This window comes from Poecilia formosa, unplaced genomic scaffold (genome assembly GCF_000485575.1).
Source record: "Poecilia formosa unplaced genomic scaffold, Poecilia_formosa-5.1.2 Scaffold386, whole genome shotgun sequence".
Lineage (NCBI taxonomy): Eukaryota > Metazoa > Chordata > Actinopteri > Cyprinodontiformes > Poeciliidae > Poecilia > Poecilia formosa.
In genome coordinates, this window is record NW_006800325.1 from 142,173 (window position 1) to 167,585 (window position 25,413).

At 35.6% G+C, this 25,413-nt stretch overlaps 1 protein-coding gene across 2 annotated transcripts in view; it reads right to left on the reverse strand.

Annotated features, from left to right (window-relative positions):
- Positions 1-20,937, reverse strand: part of LOC103154416 (phospholipid-transporting ATPase ID-like) — a 36,280-nt gene extending 15,343 nt beyond the window's left edge. The window contains exons 1-5 of one of the 2 annotated variants that reach the window (XM_007575686.2): positions 20,785-20,937; positions 6,576-6,663; positions 4,776-4,837; positions 3,783-3,896; positions 1,972-2,070 (exon numbers count right to left, since the gene is read on the reverse strand). In XM_007575686.2, the coding sequence (XP_007575748.1) occupies positions 1,972-2,070; positions 3,783-3,896; positions 4,776-4,837; positions 6,576-6,618 (318 nt within the window). In that variant the 5' untranslated portion in view covers positions 6,619-6,663; positions 20,785-20,937. Of the gene's footprint in view, positions 1-1,971; positions 2,071-3,782; positions 3,897-4,775; positions 4,838-6,575; positions 7,069-20,784 lie in introns of those variants that run through there. The other variant, XM_007575685.2, reaches the window with a different exon arrangement.
- Between the last annotated feature and the right edge of the window lie 4,476 nt (positions 20,938-25,413).

Here is a 25,413-nt window from a genome sequence, read left to right on the forward strand (position 1 = left end):
TTCCTAAAACGTCCAAATATTCCTTCAGTGTTTGTTTACATTTGGTTTGTCCAAAGTGTGGTGCAGGGGCCATTTTGTGGTCCATGGATTGATCATGTGTGGCCCCTGACTTCAGTTCAAGAATGATACAAATTAGGTCCAAACACAGATGTTTCTGTTTTTAAAGAGGACAAAGTAAAATCTTCTTACAATAGAAAATATTTGTCTTTAAATTACCAAGTGTTTTATATTCTCTAGTAACTTTCACTTTTGCTAAATTGTTTTTTTTCCCTATTGATACCTTGAAACTTTACAAAAATACTTTCAATGAGGTAAACTTGCAGAGCCCTTCTTAAAGTTTTGGCAACAAATCTGCTGCTTACCTAACATTTATCCTGCTCAGCTTATCAGTGAGTTGGTAAAAGAACATTATTTTTGGCCCTCGAGTCCTTTTTGTTTCTGTTCGCTGAGCTAACGTTCAACCCATTGCATGAGCTCTTTCCTCCTCAGTGCTGCCTCATCCCTCCCTCATTCCCCCCACACACCCAGACTCCAACACATTAAAGGAAAACCGATCAACCGGTGCTTCAGAGGCCCGTTCTGTCTTTCTAATAACCATTTTTGGACATTTTAACCCTGAAAGAAGAGGAACTGTTACTATTTCCTAATAAGTTTCAAGTCCCAAATGACATAACTGAAGTAGCAAAGGAGAAGTGAAACTCAGAAAAGATGAGTTTGATGAAAAAGTTACACAAAATCTCATGGCAATCTAAAATCTATTGTTTTTTAAAGTATAAAACTTTAAAAAGAAAATGAGAACAAAATCTGTTTGCCAACTGTCAGAGTAAATAGCATTAAATGGCCGGATGAACCGCCAACACCTGTTTGTGTTTAAAGGTTTATTATTATGCAGTTATCAAAATTACTCAAGTCACATCTAAAGTAAGTGACTAATTTCTTGTGACTAACAAGAATAACTAACTTCTTGTTAGTCTAACTAACAGACTAACGAACAGAACGAATATGACGAACCGAACGGAGGGAGGAACGGATGCAGCAGCGCTGCGGGGAAATAGTGACAAAGTAGTTCAGATGTAGGCGTCTCTGACGCAAACAATCAGTAAAATTAGTTTCACCACCACTGAGGTCATTTCACTGCATGATTCAGTGGGTGTGTCAATGACGAGCAACAGATACCAGTTCTATCCGTCATTCATCCAAGAAAGAGTCTCAGGAAGTCGACTGATGTCCAGAGACACTCCAGTCCTGACATTTCAAAATGAGAAGAGACGCTGCTTCCTGTTTGCTCTACGTTGTTTTTCCAAGGAGAAACTCCAGAGAGAGAGGGGTTCAGGATACAAAATGGAAACAAAAATGGAGTGGTGTCAGATTTTATCAGTTGTTTTTGGTAAAAAACCACAAACCATCCCACTAGCGGAAGCAAGGCATTGTGGTACTTACCCAGAATGCCCTGCACTGCAGTCCACTCCCTGCTTCTGGAGCGGTCTCCAATCTGCTTGGTGTTCACACGTCCATTCAAACCGCACCAGAGTTCACTTTTTTGGTCCACATCACCTCCCTAACCGAACCGGACTTTCTAGACAAACGGACTGGAGTTGGATTGAAGCGGACTAACCAGGGCTGGTGTGAACGCAGCCTGAGGATGATAGTTTATCAGGTTTCTCGCTCAGGACTTTACGTTTCTTTCTTCTACTTTATTTAACAGTAAAAAAGAGCAATGGAAACTAAATGTTTTATTTTCTGCACTACTAAATATGGTGCAGGAAATATGTGTAAAGGCCTTTGGGCCTAATATTAAGGCCTAGCAAATATAAGGTCAATATAAGGAAACACAGCTACTGATTCTCACCTCACAATGAGGACCAAACTATTTGATCTAAGAAAGGTAGCAATTATGTCACTGCAGAGAGAGCAGACTCTCGTTCTTCTTCAAAGGGAAAAGAAAAAGGAAATATTTGAAAATCTGCTTACGATGTCGTCAGTTGCGTCCTTAGCAGCGGTGACCGTCAGCACGAGGGCGAGAGGAACGACGGTGGTGAACCAGGACAGGGAGGAGATCTCAGGAATCAACTGGAAGCAGCAGACAACAGCTCATTCCTGCTCATATGTGCAGACAGTCCATCGCATAAACGTTGTTGCTCAGTTACAAGACCTTTCTAAACAAATGTATGAAACAATCATCCAAGAAAACTTATAAACTACATGCCTTCCCCTTAATTCACCATTTCAGAATATTTATTATAAGACTAAAAATATTCACAACAAATTTAATTTTGAAACTCAGATTTCCTTTAAAAGAGCTTTCAGAATAAAGTGATAACTTTAATGTAATGATTCCAGGAAGAGTCAGGTTTAAATAACTCCTAACAGAGCAGTTTGTCATGTTGATTTTTCTTTCTGCAGATCGGCCGTTGCAGCTGGAGTAAAGTCGCCGCTTTGCTCATGATGAAGTAACTTCCTGCGCTGGATATCTCACTTCCTTAATTTTCTGTGTGCTTTGTTTGCAGTGTCAGCCAGAGAAACTTCTCTCACTGAAAGCGAGAGTCGACATGTAAAGGCTGCGACTGGTTTGGGTTTCTGTTTGATTTCAAGTTGCTTGGCGACATTTCTGCTGCTTAGAGAAAAACAAACGTTGACAAAACGTCAGGATCTTTGAGACTTTTTCTGTTTTTCTTTCTTTATTTTCACTCCTCCCAGTAAACAGCCATATTCAATAATAACTTTTAAGCACATAGTAAACATATGTTTCATTAAGCCCAGGTTTCAGTATTAAAATATGTATTTTTTATTAGTCTGATATGCTATCTTTAATGTTGGGTTTTTATTATCTGTAAGCAGAAAATCATCAAAACGTACAGAAACAAAGATAGTGTATAATGTGTTTCAACTTTTCAATAACATTCTTAATTAATCTGAATTTATTGAACATAACTGCACACAAATGGAGCTCAAACTATTTCAATATCCTTTGGTTACCCCTGTTGCTGGTGTGCACTTTTTCCTTCCACTCAACTTTCTGTGAGTAAACTTTATATCCCGTTGTAATAAGTCAGGATGAGGAATCAAACTGCAGATCTTCACCAACAGAAGCAGGACTTTAGTTACTGAGCTGCGACATGTAACGCTGTGGTAAGTTAGCATGTGAGGAAACCACAACCACGTGTTTAATGTTTAAAAAAAGCCTCTGCAATAATGCAAACTATGATGAGAAACATGCCTTAGACCTCGACTGACACAAACAGATGAATTCAGTTCATTTTACTTCGACTAAAGCAGTTTGGTTCATTCATATCGCCAGTTTATGACAAATATCCAGTACTTTAGTAAAAACAGACAGAATTATTACATTTTAACTATTAAAATTTTGTACTATTAAAAATGTAATACTTGTTAATAGTAAAATTATTACATTTTTAGTAATAAGCTAACTTGTAACCCAGAAGTTGGCTTCACTCGAATAAGTTAAGTTTTACAGCTGCATGTATTGGAAATTAAATTTACAACTATCCACTTTATTACCAATTGATCAGTTTAGTTTTTTTTATTCATCTATCAGTGATTTAATAAAGAGCAAAACAGTTTAGGGAAATATTTTCACCATTTGTAAATAAACCGAATTGAACTGAAACATATTTTAGCTGAAATTAAGTTGAACTGATTGAAGTTTGTTTCTCCTTACTAAAAAAAAAATCAAATAAATGATAAGTGATGTTTAGACATGTGACGATCTTTTAAATATGTTCAGTGAAGTCAGTGATGTTTGAGCTTGTGTTGCCTCTTACCTGCAGCACCAGCAGAACCAGGAAGTAGGCATTCGCAATCCTCTGGAACTGTTCGAACAGGTTGAGAGGAAGGAAGGTGAAGAAATTGTACTTGGAGGTCTTGATGGCGTTTGTCTGCAAAAAGTTAAAGTTCAAGAAAATCCAAATTAAAAAGACGGCAGATATGTTTGGAGAGTCATAACTATCATTTTCTGTTCAGAAAGCAAATTAACATTGAAGGATATTATATTTAGATGTGATGGAACATTTGTAAAGAAATTCAGCCAAATTTCTGTTGAGGTGTTTTTCCATAAGTATTCAGAATTCCTGATAATTTAATAATAAATCTGTTTCTTATTTCTCATTCTATTGATTACCATATTTCTTGATTTAATGTTTTGCTGGTTTTTTCCACTGAGAGGCTGTGTTTATTTTTCTCACTATCCAAAGGATTTCCTTAAATCAGAAATCTAAGGAAGTAATTTGGGGTCTAAATATGTTGCTTTAGACCCAGGTGGCTCTTGTCAGGCAGCTGGAAGGTTTGTCACATTATCACTGGATCTTCGTGTTCACTACACCACCCACACACGGGATAGTTCTGTCCATAAATGCTTATGAGGGGAAATGAGTGTTTATTCCACAGTGAAGCAGTATGGAGGTTGGGTTCATGCAGTATCAGAGAACCGCCGTTCAATAAAATCTGTTTCATAGAAAACTAGAGGTTTGTTTGATCGTATCCTCGGCTACGCCTCTAAAAAAGTGCAGGATTTGCCGCTGACTACAGCAGAGGTTTCTACCTTCAGCTCTTTGGCTGACATCCAGTCTCCTGATAACAACCAGAACCAGACACAAACAAATCAAGACATGCCTGAAATGGCTGTTTTCTCTGCATACATACAAAATACTCACTTCTGTCTTGAAAGTACACACTGCTGAAGTGACAAAAGCAGAAAACAATAGAACAAACACTCTGAAAACAGTGGGTACAGCATGCAGCGACTGCAGGCCACTTACTGCGTATTTAAAGGAGCGGTTGTACTCTCGGTCATTGGCTCTGAGTTTCCTCTCCAGCTCCGCTTTAGAAAGACAAAGAAACTATTATTGTAGGAGCATCATTTATAGAATGATGTTTAATGCAGAGCAGATGTATAAAAGGCAGGAAACTCTTCAAAACAAACAGCAGCATAACTTTAAAGTCCAACCCGGGGACTTTAAAGATAATCAGTTTATTCATGTTGGCCAAGCAGTTCAACTTGGAAAAAAAAAAACACACACACACAATCCCAAATATTTCAAATGTTTTTTATTCTTCCCAAATTAATTGGCTTTTTGGAGGCAGAAAATATAAATATAAAGAAAATATAAATATAAAGAAAACTCACCATATTTTACAAACTTGTGTGAAATCTACAGATTTTAATGGTTTTACACAAATCACAGCAGATACAGGCCTACAGCCACTTATTTACCCTACTTTATCGTAGAGATATGGAAATTGGTACGCTTGAAGAATTTTCGAGAACCTACACAAAACTCTCTTGGACTCATGTTCTAAAACAAACAGGAAGTCGGCCATCTTGGATTGCAGTGCGATTCTGATGGATTTTGACCCGTTTTGGAAGTTTTTAGTCTCTCCTCCTCAGAGATTTTGATTGATCTGCTTGAAATTTGGTGAATTTGCTCAAAAGTTACAGGAAATCTGAAATTATTAAAATTCTGACTTTTTGTGCATGGTGAAGAGGCGTGGCCAGGTCTCAAACTTTGACTAGACACCATAATAATAATAACTGCTATAACTCCTACATTAAAAGTCGCAGAGGTTTGAAACCTGCTGTGATTGGTTTTCAGCAGATCCTGGCAAAACAAACTGATCCAATGCTGACATCACCAAGCCCCGCCCCCTGGCAACAGGAAGTGTAATGTTTTACTGTGAAAGGTCTGTCTGACTCCACATCGAACTGGTGAGAGAAAACCAGTTGGTGTAACTTTATGTAATACCTACTTCATCTGACTCTCATTAAGAAGGAATAATAACAGGATTCATTTGGCCCAAAAGTCGTAATTTAGATTTATTTGGACTTTTCCAGCTCTTCCCTCAAACCTACAGTAATGAGATCAGGGCTTTGCTTTGGCAAATACAAAACATTGACTTTGTTGTTGCTAAGCCACTTTGAAGCTAATCTGTTGGCACACTTTGAGTCATTGTCTGTTTTAAATACCCCTGTGAGCTCAAGATTACACTTCTTGAGATGAAGCTTTAATATTTCCACATAATTTTTCTCCCTTTGGCAACAAACTCACCCATGCAGCATGATGCTGCCACACCCAAACTTCACCGTGGAGAACGGCGCTTCCAGGATTGGGATCTCATTTTTATTTCACCTTATTTAAGGATTATTATGGCCAAATGCTTTAATTTTAGTTTCATAATAACAGGCAACGTTTCTCAGGTTTTTGTTGGTTTTTGGATTGAGTTGGTAATTCTTTAGTGTTTAGAAACGTTTTAAGAATCCATTCTGCAGTTATTTTGTTTGTTTTAAGTATTGAACATTTTACAGAAACTAGATTTCAAAGTTTTTGAAAGATTTATAAACTTATAGCTGTTTTATTTTGTTAGGTTAACAGTGTCGGCACATAATGTGAAGATCAAATGTGGCAAAAAGAAAATCTGTGAATGTGTCTGTGTTAAGTTCAGGCATTTATTTATATTTATCAGTAAATTAATAATGACACAAACATCCACAGCAAAATAAACTCCATGTCAAAGAAAAAATGCTAAATTACTGAAATATGTGTAGAAACTTTTGGGCTCACCTCCCTCAGTCTTTGGGAAACAATCCAACCCAAAGAACGACATCTTCTCTTCCTCTTCCTCCGTCTGTTATCTCTCCATCATAACAATCTGAGGAGGAAACAGACATCAAATAAAAATTCATTAATTACATTCATTAAATGATGGAAATCAGTCTTAATTCTGTATAACTTTTATTAAAAATAAGTTACTGCGGCTTTAAGCCGAACGTTTGCTCTGATGTTGATGCTCCTGTTTGCCAGCTGCTCCGTCTTTACAACCTTTTCCATAATGTGCTTCATGAGCTCATCGTTTCCAAGAGGGAACCTTTAAATTTTCCAATCTGCAGCCTCATTTCTGACCTAAACAAGCCGTTAAAGGTCTAGACGTTTAAATGTCAAAGTTTTTGTCAAAGGGAGTAAATACAATCCCAGTTTACGCTGGTTTGATCAAGAAGCAATAAATCAATTAATCACATGATAAATTAAAAAGAGTTCAATAATTTCCATTTGCATGATTTAAAGTTTTTTTATTTATTGTTTTTCTCTTTTAAAAAATGTCTTCAGTTTGGTGTTTTGGTCTCTATTAGCCTTTTTTTGAAGAGTAATTTATTTTACAGAGACTTCAAATTCATTTTATATATTGTTTCTGTTTTGTTTATTTATTTTGGATATCTAAAATGTCTCCAGTTCCAGTGTTAGATATTTATTATAATTTAAAGTTTATTAATGTATTTGTGCCTTGTGCATTTTTGGTATAAACATGTTTGTTGATGTAAATCCGTCTTTCTTTTAGTCTGTTTTCATTGATTTATTTTTATTTCACTTATTTTTGTATTTATATTAGTTTATGCAGTATATTTATAATTGTATTATTTATTTTGTTTTATTAAATTTTTTATTTTATTTTATTATTTATTTTTATATTTTTTTTATTTATTATTTTTGAGGTATTTTGCACGTACTCTGTTCCTGAACACATGCATTTTGAAGTTCAACATTATTGCACCCTGACATTTGTAAACACTTTTATTCTGTATGAAAACATATAAAAAATACCAATCAAAAAAACACATTTGTTGTTTTGTAGTAAGGAGAGGCGAGTAAACAGCCAGAACTTATACTTAAGAAGAGAATTACTTCAAAATATTCTTACACTAGTAGAAGTAAAAGTGCAGTAAAACTTCAAGAAGTAATGTTCTTTCACAAAGTTACTGAAGTGAATAAAACATAACCCACTGCCACTGTGGTAATGACATGTTAATAAACTCATAATGTTGTTAAACGGGAACAACTTTAACTTGTTTCCTCCGCTAAACTGTTTCTAATCACATAAACCAGAGCAACCAGGAAAAACAGACTATAAAACTCTGAATAAAAGAGACAAACGAGTCCAGGAGTGAGGAAACAAACTTTCAGGTCTTTTGGAAATCAACTTTTACTTTCCAGGATGATGTCAGAAAGTGAGCTATAAATATCGGCCGTGTTAGTTTGCAGAAGAATGTGGGTGTTTCAGCAGGCTGGAAACGCTCGGCAGCAGCCGGTGTGGGAAAGGCGGCTTTTTAAAAATGTCACAGAGCAACTGGAAAAAACGACTGGAAAAGTCCAGAAACGTCAGTAAAGGCAGTTTAACGTAGGTTGTGAAATCTGGGCTTCACTGATGTGAGGAACAAGAGAAAGAAACAAACTAAACGGATCCTTTGATTAAACCAGCGTCAGTCTGGATCAGGGGTTTGCAACCTGCATGTTTAAAACAGAAATGTATAACAAATGTTGGTTTAACGATTTGTTTTCATATAATAAATTGATTTTTCACGACAGAATGACACTAAAAATACGAATTACATGGTTTAGATCTTTTTTGTCATTAAGTTGGAAACTGATTTTTTTTTTCATTTTCATAAATCTCATACAGAAGAAAATGCATCCATCTTATTTTATGCAAAAAATTTACATTAATCTTTATTTTAAAACCTAAAAACAGAAATAAAATGGGGTTTTCTAAAAATGATAACACATTTATTTTTAAAAAATATGATGGATATTTATCAAAAATGTAATTTAAGGTAATGTAACATTTGCAGCTCTTATGTAGCTGCACTAAAAGCAAATATATCTCTTATGATTCATGTGAATTTAATGAAAATGAAATGAGGCCTTTGTGGCCCTTTAACAGAGTTAATAAGGCTAAAAATAAACTAAAGTGACTTTTAATTTAAAGTTTAGGCTTTAAATTTGTTTTACCTGCAGGGATTTCTGCTGGCATGAAAACATGAATTGATTAAAACGTTTTATAATTTGTTCAGACGGCGCAATGACAGCCTGATTTAAAAGAATGAACTGGACTGGAGGAAATCAGATTTTCTTGTTTGCTCTTTTGTGACACATATCTGACAATTTCACATTCAAAAATATGGATTTGTGCCACTTAATGTGATTCTTTTCCATTTTCTTATTGTTTTTTTTAAGCTTCCTGTCTCATTTCAGAATGAAATCTATTTTAAATCAAAATCTTTTGTGGATAATTTCAGTTTAATTTTAAATGGCTAGAAGCCAACAACATACACACAATAAAACATCCTCATTAAAATCTCAGGCCTGTATTGTGAACCAGAGCAGCAGTTTGGAACAAATTTGAATCTTCAGACAGTTTGGCGATGAGCTGCAAACCGTTTCACATTTGGCTTCAAACCGCAGAGAAGAAGAAGAAGAAGTGGGCAGAGCCAGAGTTTGAGGTTTGGGTTAAACCACCATCAGTCACAGAGAGTCGCTGGCCTACTTATTTCTGCTTTTTGTTCTTTGTAACACGTACTTGAACCCATCAGGTAAAAAAAATGCAAGAAATCTGTTCCGGTTGGCGGATGAGGAGGAGTGGGCGGCTTACGCTAAAACTTAAACAGTGAAAGTTTCAAATCTGCTTCTTTATTCTGTCTGATAAGATTCCACATTACTGCCCCTCCCCTGCCTGTTGCTGACAGAGTCCAACTTAGTGACTTTGTCTTTATATTTTGTGACTTTTCAGACCCATTTAGTATTTTTCAAAACAGTGATCCCGATGCGGATCACAAAGGATGTAAACATTATTTATCATGTTGCCTAATAGTTTTTATTTCACCTAAACTGAAATAAACCCCTGAATGTGTTTGATGTGCCACTGATTGCAGGTCTGATTTATGTATTGAAGGTTCAGGTATTTACATTGTTAAATTATATCATAATGTTTGCTTGTAGTTCTAAAAATATTTCAAAGGGGCAGTATTATGTATTTTCCAGTGATATTTTATAGCACAACCAAGTACCTATGCTGCCTTCAGTTGTTATACAAATGCTGCATATCAAATATGATTTAAAGTAATTTTTACTTTGTAATTTAACGCCTTTAAATTGGGCCTCTGTCTCTTTAAAAACTCCTGCCCTTTCTGAAGCTCTGCCTTCAGGAAGTCAGCACAACATGGCTCCTTATTAACCCTTTAACAATGTTTTTACCAGCGTTTAACTGAGCAGCAGCTCCTATCATGAGCTGAGAAGATCCACCAAGTGTTTGCTAATTGCTGCAGGCTAGTCTGAAGGAGCTGAGTGGAGAGCTGCTCTGTGAGGTGGAAGCTCAGTAGCTTGGAAACTGCAGCTCAGACAAAGAGCTACAGCCTCGAAGGCGGGGCTAGGTCCACCCAGGCATTTAACGCTGAGTGGTTGCCATGGAGATTAAATGATTCCTCAAACATGCATGAAAGAATCAAAGCAACACTCCAGGTTTGTTCTTGATGAAAGAATAACATCATAACATGATGGAAAACTCAAAACATGTCTATTTTATATAAGTCTGTCCCTTTAAGCATATTTCAAATCACTTTTTATGAATTAAAAAAACTGAACCAAATTGATACCGGATTGTTTTGGAGTCAGGAACTCAAACTAGATCATAATTTAGTTTGTCATAATATGACATCTATCTCAAACATAGATAGATGTCATATCAAAAAAAAAAACAAAAAACAAACAAAAAACAAACAAAAAAAATATTAAAGTGTTGCAATGACCTAGTCAAAGCCCAGATCTCAACATGACAAAAATTTCCATTGATGTTTGTGTTACAGAAGCTGGTTTTCACTTGGAAACTGTTTTTCTGATGAATAATAATGATGTCACAAAAGTTCTTACAACTTTATTAAATTACATCATCTATAATCTGACTGAGAGGAAAATATAAAAATACACATGTAACCGCAGTTTTTTATCTTTTACAGTAATACTACCTTACATCTGTATTAAAGTCGACAGAACAGTAAAGAAAAAGGCAATTAATATGAAACGAAATGCAGTTTTCTTGTGATTTAAGCCCAGACATGAGTGTTTTCTTCTAGGTGTGTGCGTCATCATCTCATATGTTTTACCTAAGATGTAACCATAATTATCATACATCACGCCTCTTACTTTGGAAAGTCCTAACCTTTCATTTCAGACATGCAGATTTGAATATGTATATAAAAAAACTAAACAAAATAACCTATTTAATTTTTTGAGCACTTTCTGAGTGAATAACTCCTTTTTTGTTATTTTTGGCACACAAAGGTGGGTAACAGTATCGCCGAGTCAGAGTCACCTGTGACGGGCTTCACAGGTCAGAGGTCACGCTCATGAATGGTGGTGTTGTCCCATTGCGGATCTCTTGTTTCTACGCTGCACACAGGGCTCCTTCATCGAAACCGACGGGAAAGCAGTTTTCTTCGAAGCGTGTAAGCACTGAAGAGTCATTAGCTGCTACGACGTTGACAGAAAGGACTTCTTCCAGATAAACTGAGCAAAAACAACAGATGCCACAGGCGTCCTGTTGTTCGCAGCATCTATGCGTCTTTTCTTCCTGAAGGTTATCAGATTTCCTTTGACTTTGCTTCTGAGAAGCTAAAACCAATAAAGCCTATTGTTCTGATTTGCAAACTGATGTTCTTCATCCTGAGTTAGTCTGAAAGTGATGGTGGTTTAGTTTTAGGTAAACGCAGCAGATTCACAACTAAAAGGTCTTTCAGCTTCAAACAAACTCATCTAGGACTAATGGTGCATTCACACCAGCTCGGTTTAGTCCGCTTTAATCCAGCTCCAGTCCGGTTTGGGGAGGCGTGGACGGGTAATCGAACTCTGGTCCGCCTAAAAGCCCCAGCCTCTGTTCGCTTGAAGTGAACTCTGGTTCGGTTTGAATACATATATGAACATCAAGTGGACGAGAAACTGCTCCAAAAGCAGGAAATAGACTACAGCGCACGGCATTCTGGGTAAATATAGCCAAACGTACGAGTCTATTGCTAGAAGACTCGTAGTCTTTTACCAAAGATAAAAGAGAAATCCTACAGTAGCTAAAATCTGATGCTACTCCAATTTTGTTTACATTTTATAAAAGTTAGCTTAGCTTAACCAATTCTCTTATTGGGTAAAATGAGCTAACAGGAAATGTCCAGAGCAATAAAACTCACAAATTCTCCTTCTTAGGGTGCACTCACTGGAGCTCCATTTATTCTGCTTCAATCCAACTCCAGTCCGTTTGTTTTGAGAGTCCGGTTTACTTGGGGAGATGTGAATGTGTAATCAAATTCTGATGTGGACCAAAAAAGTGAACTGTGGACTGTCTGTAATTCTAGGTCTTAGTTCAGTTCAAATGAACTCTGATTCGATTCATAATCTTAAGTGAACACCAACCGGACAACCAGGAAATGGCCTTCAGCACTGGGCATTCTGGGTAAACGCAGCCAAAACAAACGTGAGGCTAGCGCTAGCAGGAGAGATGGCTCGTGTTTGTTTGTTTTTTTGCCAAAAACAGAAGAAAATTCCTATAACTGCTAAAATCTGGACCTCCTGGAGATGCTGATTTAAATTTTTAGCAGGACTTTGCTGAAATCAACTTCAGGGCAGGATCGACCAAAAATAAAAATAACCTCCAAAGAAAAATATTTCTGCTTTGATTTGAATATCAATCAAAACTTACCAATAAATGTGAAAACTATTTTATTTGTTTTGATCTTTGCTTTATAATTTCATTGTTTTTTGGTTTTGCACTCTGTACTAAAGTTTGTTTGAGTAATTTAAGAAATCCTGCTTCCGTCTTCCCATGCTAACCTGGTCATAAATGTATTTAACTTCCTGATCCAAGTGAAGTTAAACAGAAGTTGTTTGAAGGTATTTTCCAACAGAGGGCCAATCAGAGAGCGAGCTGCAGAAGGAGATAAGAGCCTGAGGACAGCGGCAGCGTTTCCAGCTGGTTCCCAGTAAACAGAAATCTGTTTTTTAGAAAAGTGCAACAAGGCGAGAGGCGAGAAGCTGGTGTTGATGGGATGTTAATGGTTCCAGTAAACTGTGGACCGCTGGACATGTTTAAGGTTTCCATCCTCTACTGGAAAACCAGTCATTTTTTTTTTTTACTGTGGTTCTGATTTCACAACTTCAAATGTTGATTTCAAACATCTGGTTTTATATAAGAAATGTGAGTTTGTGCATTTTTCTACATTTAATTATTTGGTTCTCCAGCCTCTAAGAACTGCAACAAATAAAGTTGTTTTGTTTCAGTGCAACGACGAAACGTGAAATTACCCATAAAATAAATAAAACGTGCAACAGGTTCCCTGATCCACGTCAAACTGAAACACAAGGGTTACAAAAGCACGTTCTTAACTTTAATGTTATTTCTAATAAAAGAAAATCTAAACAAGATCCTGCTGTTTGCTGATGCATTTAGAGTCCAAAATAAAAGTAGCAGTTTTTAAATTTATGCTGTATTTTTCTCTTTTCAGTTTTTGATTGATTTTACTCATGGTAAATTTTAATCTTTTTACAGATTTTCCTGTCACATTAGAAATATTTCTTCTGTTTACGTTCGGCATGTTTAAAGTTGAACCAGAACATTTATTAACAATAACTTCAAACATGAACCTGCCAGTTTGATGAAAGTGAAGATTCATGCAATAACAGCGTTAGGAGATTTAAGTGTTTCAAACTTGGATGACTTCTTCCATATCTGGAATAAATCTTGGAAATCTGAAACGTGTTCAGCCTCTTGCTTGGGTTTTCTGCTGCGTCTCCGTCAACAACTACTTCATTTATCAGAGATTTTGCCAAAAATAGCAGCAGCCATGCTGAAACTCTCTGAGCCTTTTGGTTTGTAGGATCAGAGACGACGCGATTATTTAAATAGTTGATCAGCAGGACGATGAACTCCAGCAGCAACCTTTAGACTTCTGTTATTTGGGTTTTATTCTGCCGGCTTTCATAAAGCTGTTTGGGAGTATTACACCAGTTTTTCAAGTTATTATTTCCACTTCATTCTCAGTGTTTTGAAATCTAATTTTAACTGTATTCTCTATGTTTCAGCTTCATCTGGACTCAAACCGTAAACGACTAAAACTTCAGCAGAAAAAGTGTTAACTTAAATAACCAAACTCTTTCTTCCTTCATGTTTTCTGTTTTGTTTGAACGGTTGGATTAATATCCTAACACAGTAGCATAAAAGCGTGATTCAAACTGGAAGTTCAGCCTCTGCATGCTTCTCTCCATAAATCTATTACAGTAAGAGGACAATAGCAGGAAGAAGTGATGAAAGGGAGAACTTCCTTTTAGCGATAGTTTGGCAAGAACAGACGGAAGTTATTTTTTTTTAAAAGGAGCCAATTCTGATGAATTCCCAACTAAATAAATCAACCAACCACTTTCAAACTTCCAAGGAACTGTTTCTTTCTCCAGCTTTACTCACAGCATTTCTGATAACTTTGGTTACACTTTGAGCAAACAATGGTGAAGTTTTGGTCATAAACTGCAAAAATAAAAGGTAAACATCTGATAAAATATGAACTAACCACAAATTTATCTCATTTTTCTCTTCCAATCTAAAATCGTCCTTCATCTTACATCATTCCTCCTTTTTTCATGTTTCTGTTTTTTATCAGTGGATTTATCCATAAAAATAATAAATAAAAGTCATGTTGGTGATTTAGAAAAGCAGAAAAGAATCTGTGGAACTTGTTTCTGTAATTTGTTGGGTTTTGTTTAACGTTAACATGCAGCAGTTTGAATTGACTGGCTGTTAAAGTTCCTGCTTTGTTTCAACCATCAGACATAAAAATGTTTATTATCTTCTGTTCGTTATCACAGCAGCTGTTAAGAGGGAACATCAGGCACACAGAAAAACACAGAGGCTCTCTTCAACACAGCTTTTATCTTAGACGTTCCTCCTGTTTCACACTTTTCCCACCAATCGACTGAAATCTCAACTACTGTTATTCACATTCCTGCACTTATTTAATGTACTTTTACATGTTTTAGTGTTTTAATTATTAGTGTTTTATTGTTTTTCACCCTGATCGTTGGCGATCCAACAGAAACACTGTTTGTTGTTTCCTATTAGATGTGCTAATAGTGGCTAATTTTTAGCTAACTATGAAGATGCTTAGCACACTTAGCTTCCCTTAAATTCATTCTACAGCACTAATTTGCTTGGCTGTTTTGTAAACTTTAAGTTAAATTATTTTTATATATTCATGCTCTTATTTTGAAGTAGGTGAAGACTGCGCAGCACTTCTGTTTATTCAAACAAGAACAAAAAAAAAGTACGGTTAGTACAGAACAAGTTATAAACATGAAACAACATTTAAGGGCATAATAGAATATGTAACTTACAAAGTCAAAACTAAATTGGTGCTCAAGGGTTGCAGTCCTTCAGGGGCAGATTTTATCTGAATTAAAGGTAATGCTTTAGCAGTAGCTTCCACTAAACACCATGTTGGCGTAGCGCTTCAGCGTTACATCATACAAATATGTAACATAATAAATAGCACTGAATGCATACCATAAGTAAGTCATTGTTGTTTTTAGTCATAGTATTTATTAACAGTTTTAAGCTGAAATGTGATGATTTTTGGGAAGTTTTTTCCTACATAAAAGCGACAAAGCGTTAGCTTAGTTCATGTTTGTGCCACTTTCTGTTTTGCAAAAAACTTGCAGTAGCAGAGAAAATGCAGAGATGAGTCAAAAGTTTAAACTGCAGAATATTTTCGATTTCAGCTACAGCCGCAGTTCAACCACAGACAGTTTTACACCCCAACCAGACACTCTGATGTTTGGTTGGGAAGAAAACCACTGCTGATGGTACATCAGAGAAAATTCAGTTTTCAATGCATGCTTTCTTACACCTCACCCACACAGTCACAGAAGACAGACACGTTTTGCATTTGCATCGAAGGAAAAAGTCGTTAAAACGTTGAAACCTGAATGTGATAATAGGAAGGATGCTGGGAATTTTGTTTCTGACAGAAACAAGTTCAGTTATGATGAAGAGTCTCATGAATCTGTCATTAATGAGGCTCAGCAGACTCATTGCTCCTTTACTCTATTAATTATGTTCTGACTTTGTGAAGTGGTTTGTTCTACAATAAAAAAAACTATTTTCCCTGATTAATTGGGACTTTTCTTACATTTACCATGTTACAGAGACCATGTTTGCAGTTCTTATTCTGTGTGGAACAGGAAAAACGTAAGAACACAAACAAGTAAAACTACTGGATAGTTGATAAAGATTCAGGAAAGATCTTTGTTAGCTTAAATGTAATTATTCAGTTGATGAAAATCCAGGTATGAGTTTTGTTTTCAGACTTACTGATCCAGGTCATTCATTTTCTTTACCCTCGACTATCCCTCCGTCTATTATCTGTACCTGGCTTCAGTTCTAAACCTGAAGCATTTTATAACTTCAGTTACTATAAAAATCCTGTATATGTCAAATATAACAGAAATTTGAGTTTGTAACTTAACAGGTTGAAATTGGGCCTCTGTCTCTTTAAGAAGCTCCTGCTCTTTCTGAAACTTCAGGAAGTCATAACATGGCTCCTCTATTAACCCTTTCACAACGTTTTTACCAGCTTTGTGTGTGAAGTTGATTTATTTTTTGACTTGTCTATGAAATGGTTAAAATGACTAAATAAATAAATTCAATCATCCATGGTCTTCCTGATGTTATCTATTTTATCTACTTATTTTTGATTGCACATATTATTTCTTATACATTTCTTGCACAAATTGCAAAAGTTTGTACTTTATTTATGCAGACTCCCATTTTTTTTATCTTATTTTGTTCTATTTTATTATTTTATCATTTTTTATAGTTTATACATTTAGTTTCTGATGGTAATTTTGTTCTGCATTGCATCTCTGATGTTACGTTGTTGACAATGATGATAATCTGAATTTGTCCTCGTTATCTCCATGTTTGAGGGTTCAGCCAATCAGCGCTAAGGAACATAAATGCTGCTCACTGATTGGTTGCTTTCCAAACACCAATGAATAGCATGTCAAGTAGCATTATCTGTTCCCAGGATGTATATTCTTTCAAATATTTTAGAAAAAAATCCACAAATACACAAAATTTCGCGATATAGTATCAATCAATCAATCAATCAATCAATCAACTTTTATTTGTATATCACATTTCAGCAGCAAGGCATTTCAAGGTGCCTTACATATTTAAAAAACAAAATAAAAACTGTATGTGACATAGTAGAATCCTTTTTTCATGTTTTGTCTTTGCTTTCATTTAATAAATAATGAAAGTTGGAACAAGTTCTGTTTTTGTGCACCTGAAGTTCAATTTAAGTAGAGTAGGAACCTAGAAAGATAAACGCCATTCTTGTAATATTTTTGATATTTTGATAAGGTAAAGAGGTGAAAGAAGTAAGGAAGAAAACAGAATTTAATTGCAGCATGATGTTTATTTATGAGATTCTCAGATTTCTGTGTTTCTTGAACTCGTCAATCATTATGTGTAGATCTGAGCCCAAATTGATTCAACCTCACCAGGAACGAGGCTGAACAAACACTGTGAATCACATCGGGCTGTTTGTGAAGGTTTTTCAAGGTCTCTGCATGTTACTGATTAATGTCAGTCCTCCTCCAACTGGGAGTAAATAAGTAAACACAGAATTAAAATGTCCTGGAAGCTGACTCCAAACCAGCAACTTGTCATTTTTAGAAAACTCTCCATAAACCGGGGCTGGTTTGTGACTCTGAAGACCAGAGATGCTCACACAGATTTAGGTTTTAATTTGTTAGTAAAACTAAAGAGTGAAGCAGTGACCTGAACAGGAGCCTGACAGAAATTAGCAGAGCAGGAGTTGGAAAACGAGGTGCTGTTATGACAGAACGAAGGCTTTGAGACCGAGCGCCGAACAAAAAGACCCAAAACAATCAACCTCTGAATTATTCACCTGACCTCTCAGGTCACAATAGCCACTCCTCTTCTCATCTTACCCCATAAAAAGCTAACAGTTTGATTGACCTCCTAAAACTATTTTCTCTGTTCATTTCAAACAATCAGATCCTTAAAAGTAAATGTTGGTGCAAATATGGACATTTAGATTTTCAAACATTTTTTTATCTCCTCAGTTAAGCTGGAATCATTTAAGAGGTTGACATGGGATGAAACTCACTGATTATTCAGTTACTATTAATTTGACCACTTGGGGGCGCTCATAGAGGGTGTGTATAAGGGCATTTTCACACCTACTCCATTAGATTTAGTTCGTCTGTGGACCAAAATCACAAAACTGATCACATTTTCAGTTCATTTTTCATCTCAGAGTCAAACCAACCAAACCTTTTGAAAAGGTTGTTCCCCTCCTCACCTGAGGGGGCGCTGCACCAAGAACCACTAAAGGAAATGACATGAAAACCTCTGAGGAAGACATTGAGGGCAACTTCCTCCTTCACAAAATGTAAACTGGAGTGGTGTCAGATTCTGGTGGTTGTTTGTCTCCGGTAAAAGGCTGCGACACATTTCTTCTGCTAGCGCTAGCCGCTGGCGTTTATTTTGGTTGTATTTACCCAGAATGCCCTGAGGTGTAGTCTGCTTCCTAGTTTTTCGCTTGGTGTTCACATAGGCATTCAAACCACATGAGAGTTCACTTCAGCTGATCTGAGACCAATAATTTTAGACAAACCAAAGTTTGCATCAGTTTGAGTATGTTTCACAGCTCAGACGAACCGGTTTACTGCATAAACAAACTAGAGTTGGAATAAAGCAGATTAAACAGGACTGGTGTGAATGTTTGTCAGTTTTATTACTCATAAACTGACAAACATTTCCTGTCCTCTCATTTTACCCAATAGAAGAGATTCGACTAAGCTAAGCTAAACTTTACTATAAAATTTCTATTTTTATCATGTTTAGTTGCTTTGTTTTACTTTATTGTTTCAATAACAGATCATCACTTCTTCATCATTTGGATCCACCTAAAATTTGGTTGGTGATAACAGAAATTGGGAACTTCTTGCCAACTGACAGCTACCACAACGCTAAAAAAAGACTCACAGCAAACAACAAAGAACTCACTCTCAATGAGAACAGGTTTAGTCTGCGGCAGGAAACTGGAGGAGTTCGTTTCTGCAAAGAAACAATTTCATCACCAACCACAAAGTCTGATTATCTATTTGGCTTTTAGGACATTGTCTTTGAATCACAGGAAATAACATCAGTTTGTTGCCAGTAAAACAACAAATAAAAGGAGCCTCAAATTATTTCCAGAAATTATAACTGTTTCATTGTCTTTTTTAACAGTTTGGAGACAATTTGTAATGACTTTGTGTGTGAAATGAAGCTGAAACGGTGTAACTGAACTGGCTCATCTGCTGTACTAAAGCAAACTTTTAAATGTTGTAAGAAGCTAAAGAAAAACATGGAGAGCCTCAAGGTTATGTATTCGAGCCTTTTTGTTAAATGATGAACATTAACATTGATAATTATGTCTAATCGAAACCATGCTGCTGTTTTGTTTCCTTAAAATAAGATTGTACCTCAATCAAGCACAGCTTAGCATGGAAAAGGTTTTAAAATATTCAGTCACAGTTTAATTGGTTCCCAAACTTTTCAGACTATAAAATAACAGTGCCAGATTGGCAACCCTCTGAAATTACATTTAATTATTTTCCTCTATTTATTTAAAATAAATATAAAAAGTCAAATATATATACATATTTTAAAAGTATTCATTTTATAAAACTTAAAACATATATTACTGCACATTACTTAATGATACATTTATTTAAGATGTATTTATTTGTTTCATTTTGTCTACATGCATTACATCACATATGGTCCTGACAGATTTTGCGACATCTCATGATCCTGCTGGGGCCCTGACCCACATTTTGGGAACCCCTGGTCTGTTTAATGAAAGCTACTTTGCCGAGCACTGCCTCTCAGCTGGCAGAAAGTAGCCTACCAGAAAGATGAGTGTCTTTGGAAATAGTTAAAGTAGTAAAACAAATACAGCCATGATGATGGAACTAAGAGAAAATCACCCGTCACTCTTCAAAAAAAGGGTTCCTAATAAAGTGGCCGGTGCATTGTGGTATTTCCATTTAAAGTTATAAGAATCTCATACCAGCTAACACCTGCTAATGCATAATTATGGTAAAAGACAGGAGTGCACTGATTGCAGTTTTCTGGTCAAACGTTTATAAACATAATACGGCTGCAACTAATACGATTAATCAATTAATCTGATTTTAAAAAGAGCATTTTCTGCAGATTTTTCAATTAAGCCTTTCTTTATACAATATTATAAATTAAAAATATGCAATATTCAATAAATAAATTCATTTTTAAAATAAAAACAAAGCAGTCTATAGGGCTGATTTGTTGAAGAGTTTTTGGATTAAAAACTGTAGCTGTATTGATCAGGAGCCATTTTAATATTAAAATAAGTTCTGATTCTGATAACAGATATCTGCTCCAGTGTTACCGGATGTGAATGAACTTTTGAAAGCCTCTTGATGATGTATAGATGACTCATCAGTGACATCACAGTCAGCTTAAAAACCATCACACTGAGTTAGAAAAACAGCTTTTCTACATCATTTATCAATATTCACAAAGTTTACGGCAGCATCTAAACAACAGAGTCTCAGGAGGAATGTTTTCCGTCTCAAAATTCAGCTCCGTAAGAAGTGAGCAGATGTTGTACAGTCGAGTGAAGTTTCGCGTTACTAGAAGTTAAAGAAAAAGCGAAGCAAAGTTTCTGTACCCAATTGAAACAAACTTTTCCTTTCCATTCCACCGGTCACTTTCTCGGTTTACTTTAGAAGGCAGCTACTTTCTTTCTACATCTTTTTACTCTAAAAAATCCATCTCACAGCACCGAACCTCACCTCAACCTCTGAACGGATCAGCACAGGGGGAAACAAAAGGTGAGCGGCTGGTTCTTACCGTAAAGCTGCGCGTCTCCCTGCGGGTTTCTGTGAAGAAACTGAAATTAAAGAAAGAGGGAAAAAAAACTCCAGATGAGAAAAGTCGAGGTCTAAAATGTTCCCACTCGCCCCGGCTTCATTCTCCTCCCTCTGTTCCTCCTCCCTCCGGAGCCTCCACTCCCCTACGATGTTTGGCTTTAGATTTGCGCAAAGCTTCAGGAGGAAACCTAACGGCGACGTCACGTGACGCAGAGATTTGATGAAGATGTTTGGAGCTGTACGGACCTCTAGTAGGCGAACATGAAACATGACAACCTTACTGGGTCTTTATTGTACTTTCGAACCAGGATAAGTGAATCATTGACCAACTTATTTGGTCTGTATCGATGAATTTGGTGATGGCACTTATAAAATGTTTGTTACTGGTTGACTTTTACGACTTTGTATTTATGTGTTTTTAAGGACGTTGAACTGCATTCGGTACGATACAAATGAATCTGAACATGAACTTATTAGGGTCATTGTAGCTAGAAAAAAGGAGTAAATTCAGACATTTTTAGATTCATTTCTAGAAAAAAGAAACTTGGAAATTTCTGAGTTTAAAAAGTCAAACTCAGAAGTTTTCCTCAGTCACCTTGGTGTGTTTCTCGAATCATTTGTAAAACAGATCATTTCTCAAAGCTATTGGTACAAACAACAAAACACCATGGATTACTTGCTAAACCCAGTTTGTTTGTTTCTTCAAAATCCATCTCATGTTAATACCGTTTATATGAAAATGTTTTACTCTTGTTTTATCGAATCACTTTTAACATTTTCTTCAATTTACAAAATAAGCAGACTAAACAGGATTCTTAGGGTGTGTAGCAGTTAGGGATGAGTCTGGTATTGCTCCCCCTGCTGGACAGAACCAGAACTGCACGGAAGTCTGAAGCTATCCTTGCTGACCCAAAGTATGGAGCTGAATTAGTCTCAAAAAGATCCACAAAGCGCACAACAAGATTTGTAAGGATACAACATAATTCAGAAATGTCTGTAATAATATAATAATGTGCATAAAAACAGTTTCTCAAATCGACATGTTTCAAACTGCACCAGTAGTAAAACAACAAATCACCAGCTGCTTTCTTACCACAAGCGATTCACAAATGTGATGATGTGTTCAAGGCTGGTGAAAAACTGGGATATCTGAGAAGTAAAATGGTTGCATTCAAGGCAAAAATAAATAAATAAGCTTAAGCATCTGAGAATTACCAGATTTACTGGAATTACCATAATTTTGACTCGGTCCAGTAGCCCAAAGCCACTATTAAAAGACATGATCTCAGATGTCCCAGCAAGGAAATTATATTTAAATGTTATGGAGGCTGAGACAATTCAACGTGTATAATGTATTTTTTATCTACATAACAAACTCAGTTGAAAATACAGGAAACAGAGGAGAACTGTACATGTTCTAAAGCATTTTTAACTTGATTTGCACAAATGATGAAATAATTTGAAGTTTGAGCACATAGTTTTGAGAAGTTTTTTTCTGTTCTGAGACATGAACCAAAGTGAAGGAGAACAACTGTAACAAGTTCTCTTAAGTCTCCTAATGATTTTTGTGATTCTAAACGACCCAAAACAAGAAAAGTTTGATCTGATTCAACTTCACAGTGAGAAAAATTGCACTTGTGCTTTTATGTAAATATATGGTTTCAATGTGTTACTTTGTCTTGTTGGAGAAGTTCAAGAGGCGTAAATACTTTTGTAAAGTGTATTATCTGCTCTGCTTGTGAATGTTTCAGCAGGAATGTATCGGCGTCCTGATAGATTTATCTCTTAGTTTTAATATTCCACAGAAATCTGCACAGTTTAGTGGGAAGTCTTTGGTTTCATTCCTGCTCATTGGGCAACAGAAGCAGAACAGAGTGAATCTTTATCTACCAGGCTTTCAGATGCGACTCGCTGTGAGCCAAACACATTCCTCCTGCAGCTGGGACTCTTCAGATGTTGATTCAGTCAGAAAGTGAAATATCTTTGTTTCAAGTGTGTTTTATAGGTGAGAACTGGACTTTTCCATGTTTTTGCACAACAAACTAATGTTTGACATGTAATTTCCTGCTTAAATATCCAAACACAAAGCAAAGGGAACACCAGACCTAGATCAACAGATTAAAAACCATGTTCATGGTTTGACCACAAGGCGGTGCTGTAGTTGCACTAAAGAAAATTATTTGAAATGATTGTCCTGCTGATAAATTTATTGTTACATAATGTTGTTGTTAATGAGTCAGTAATCAGAATCAAAAACTAAAGATAGCACTGTCTTGAAACTTACTGATTAACCACTCTTACTCTTTTTTTTAAAGATGTTATCCAAATAGATCAACCTACTGCTAAACGCTTGAATCAGTTAGGTATTTAACTGTGATATTATTGTTCTGAAACCTGTCTGCTGACACAAGTTAACTTATTTATTTTGTTTCATTTTGATTGAATTTACTTGAATCTAAGTGAAACCAAAAATAAATCAGCTGACAGCTTCTTCAAATTATACAGAGAAGCTTAAAACGTTTGCACAGCAGAGCAGAGTGTTACGCATGTGTGTTTCAGTGAAGGTTTGTGCCTTAAAATGTCCAAAACAACAAAAGCAACAAATAGAGAAGAGGGAAAATGACTACCATCCATCAAAGCTGAATTTTGTAACCAGAAAAGTTGAATCAAATACACTAAAATACAAAATGATGAAATCTTGTAACGATCATCTTCACTGCCATTTAAACTTTTTTCAGATATAAAATAGAGTGGTGGCACTTTTTGTACCAATTTGTAGCTATCCTGAGTCATTTTCTACATAACTAATGATTCATAGATGCCTCTATTTTCTATTCCTAGTCTAAATAAATCTGTTTTTGTGACTCCAACAAATAACAGTTACCAACAGGATGTCATTAAAAGTGATTTTTGTTTGATATTTGTTTGATTGAATTTGATTTTGTTGGAGTCAGAGGACCTCAAACAAAGTGAAAAACAAAAATATAATAATTTATATTACAGATTCACAATATTGGTGACCAAAGTGCTTGATAAACCATAAAATGTGGCTTAAAAACAAGATAGATAAAACAAAATGGAGTAAATAAGATTATAAGACCAGAAGTGCCACTGCATTTTTAGGCATTGAAGGCTTGCCTGAATAAAAAAGTCTTGATGGAAGTTAAGATTTCAGTATCTTCAGTCAGAGGCTTCTTCAGATTCGCTGTAATACAGACTGCTACAGGAGAGCCTTCCTGTCCACAGACATCAGCATCTGCAGCAACTGTTTGAAGAACCTTGGATAATAGCTAGAGTAGCATTTAATTTCTCTTTGGGATTAATGAAGTATTTTTGAGCTGAATTAAACTGGAAAAATCTGAAATGCTGTGGTTTAAGTAGCTTAGTGTAAAATTGACGTAGAAAGCAGCCAAATGTTTGCATAAACTGAGGTGAATTAATCAAACGGCTCAGACGAAACTACGTTAAGAACAAAAACAGAGTTTGAAAAAGTCTAAACTGAGTTTACGGCAGGCCGTTTTAATATAAAATCGGTTTTGCCTGATTATCTGTGATAACATTCCAGATGTCTAAAAATGTGGTGACACAACTACATTTTGACTATATTTACATTTGAGATGTCCATTCAAGACATCTCAAATGACATCAGTCATGGTTTGAAGAGTCACACATCCGTAATTAAAATTTAAGGTATCTCAAACTTAACTATGACTGGTCAAAATTACATTAGTCAGAATATTAATTCAAGATATGCAAAATAGAAAAGCTGTTTATTTTTTAAAAAAATTCAAGATATCTAATTTTTGTAGATATCATCTTTGTCTTTTATCTAGACAAAATTCTCTTCGTTTTGCTCAGTCCTTATTGAATTTCAAGATGGCTGCAATTTTACTTGTCAAATCTCCCGTAAATCTCCTGTCTAAAAATACATATAAGATCTGTTGAATTCTTGTGTAATTCTAGCTCTCTTTAATTGGAATTTTGACAAGTCAGGACAAAAAGTGAGATATCTTAAATTAATTTTTTCACCACTCATAATTTAATTATTGGTATCCGAAATACGGTGGCTTTCAAAAGTATTTATACCACTTTAATTTTGTTCCATATCTTGGCACATTACAATCACAAATATAAATACATTTGATTGGAATTTATGGTGAAAGACCAACACAAAGTGGTGTACAATTGTGAAGTAGAAAGAAAATTATACATGATTCAAAACATATTTTATAAATAAAAAACAATTTTACACAACTTTGTGTTGATCTTTCACATTAAATTCCAATTAAATATATTTATATTTGTAGCTGTAATGTGACAAAATATGGACAATTTGTAGATATTTTGATATGAAGCCTTCATTGAACTTATTGATAAATCTGATGTAATTTATAATAAATGACGTCAGATTGTAATTAGAAATATCTCAATGAACTAATATGTCGAGTCATGAACCTATTTCTTGTAACTGGAGTGTAAGTGTGGTGAAGCCGATTTTATGATAAAATAGCTTACCATAGAGGGTCGAGCAAAGTTTTCGCGTGACGTATCGTCCGCTGATTGGCTGTGTGTGATTATGCTAACTAGTGGGCTGGCCCCAGGAAAGGAG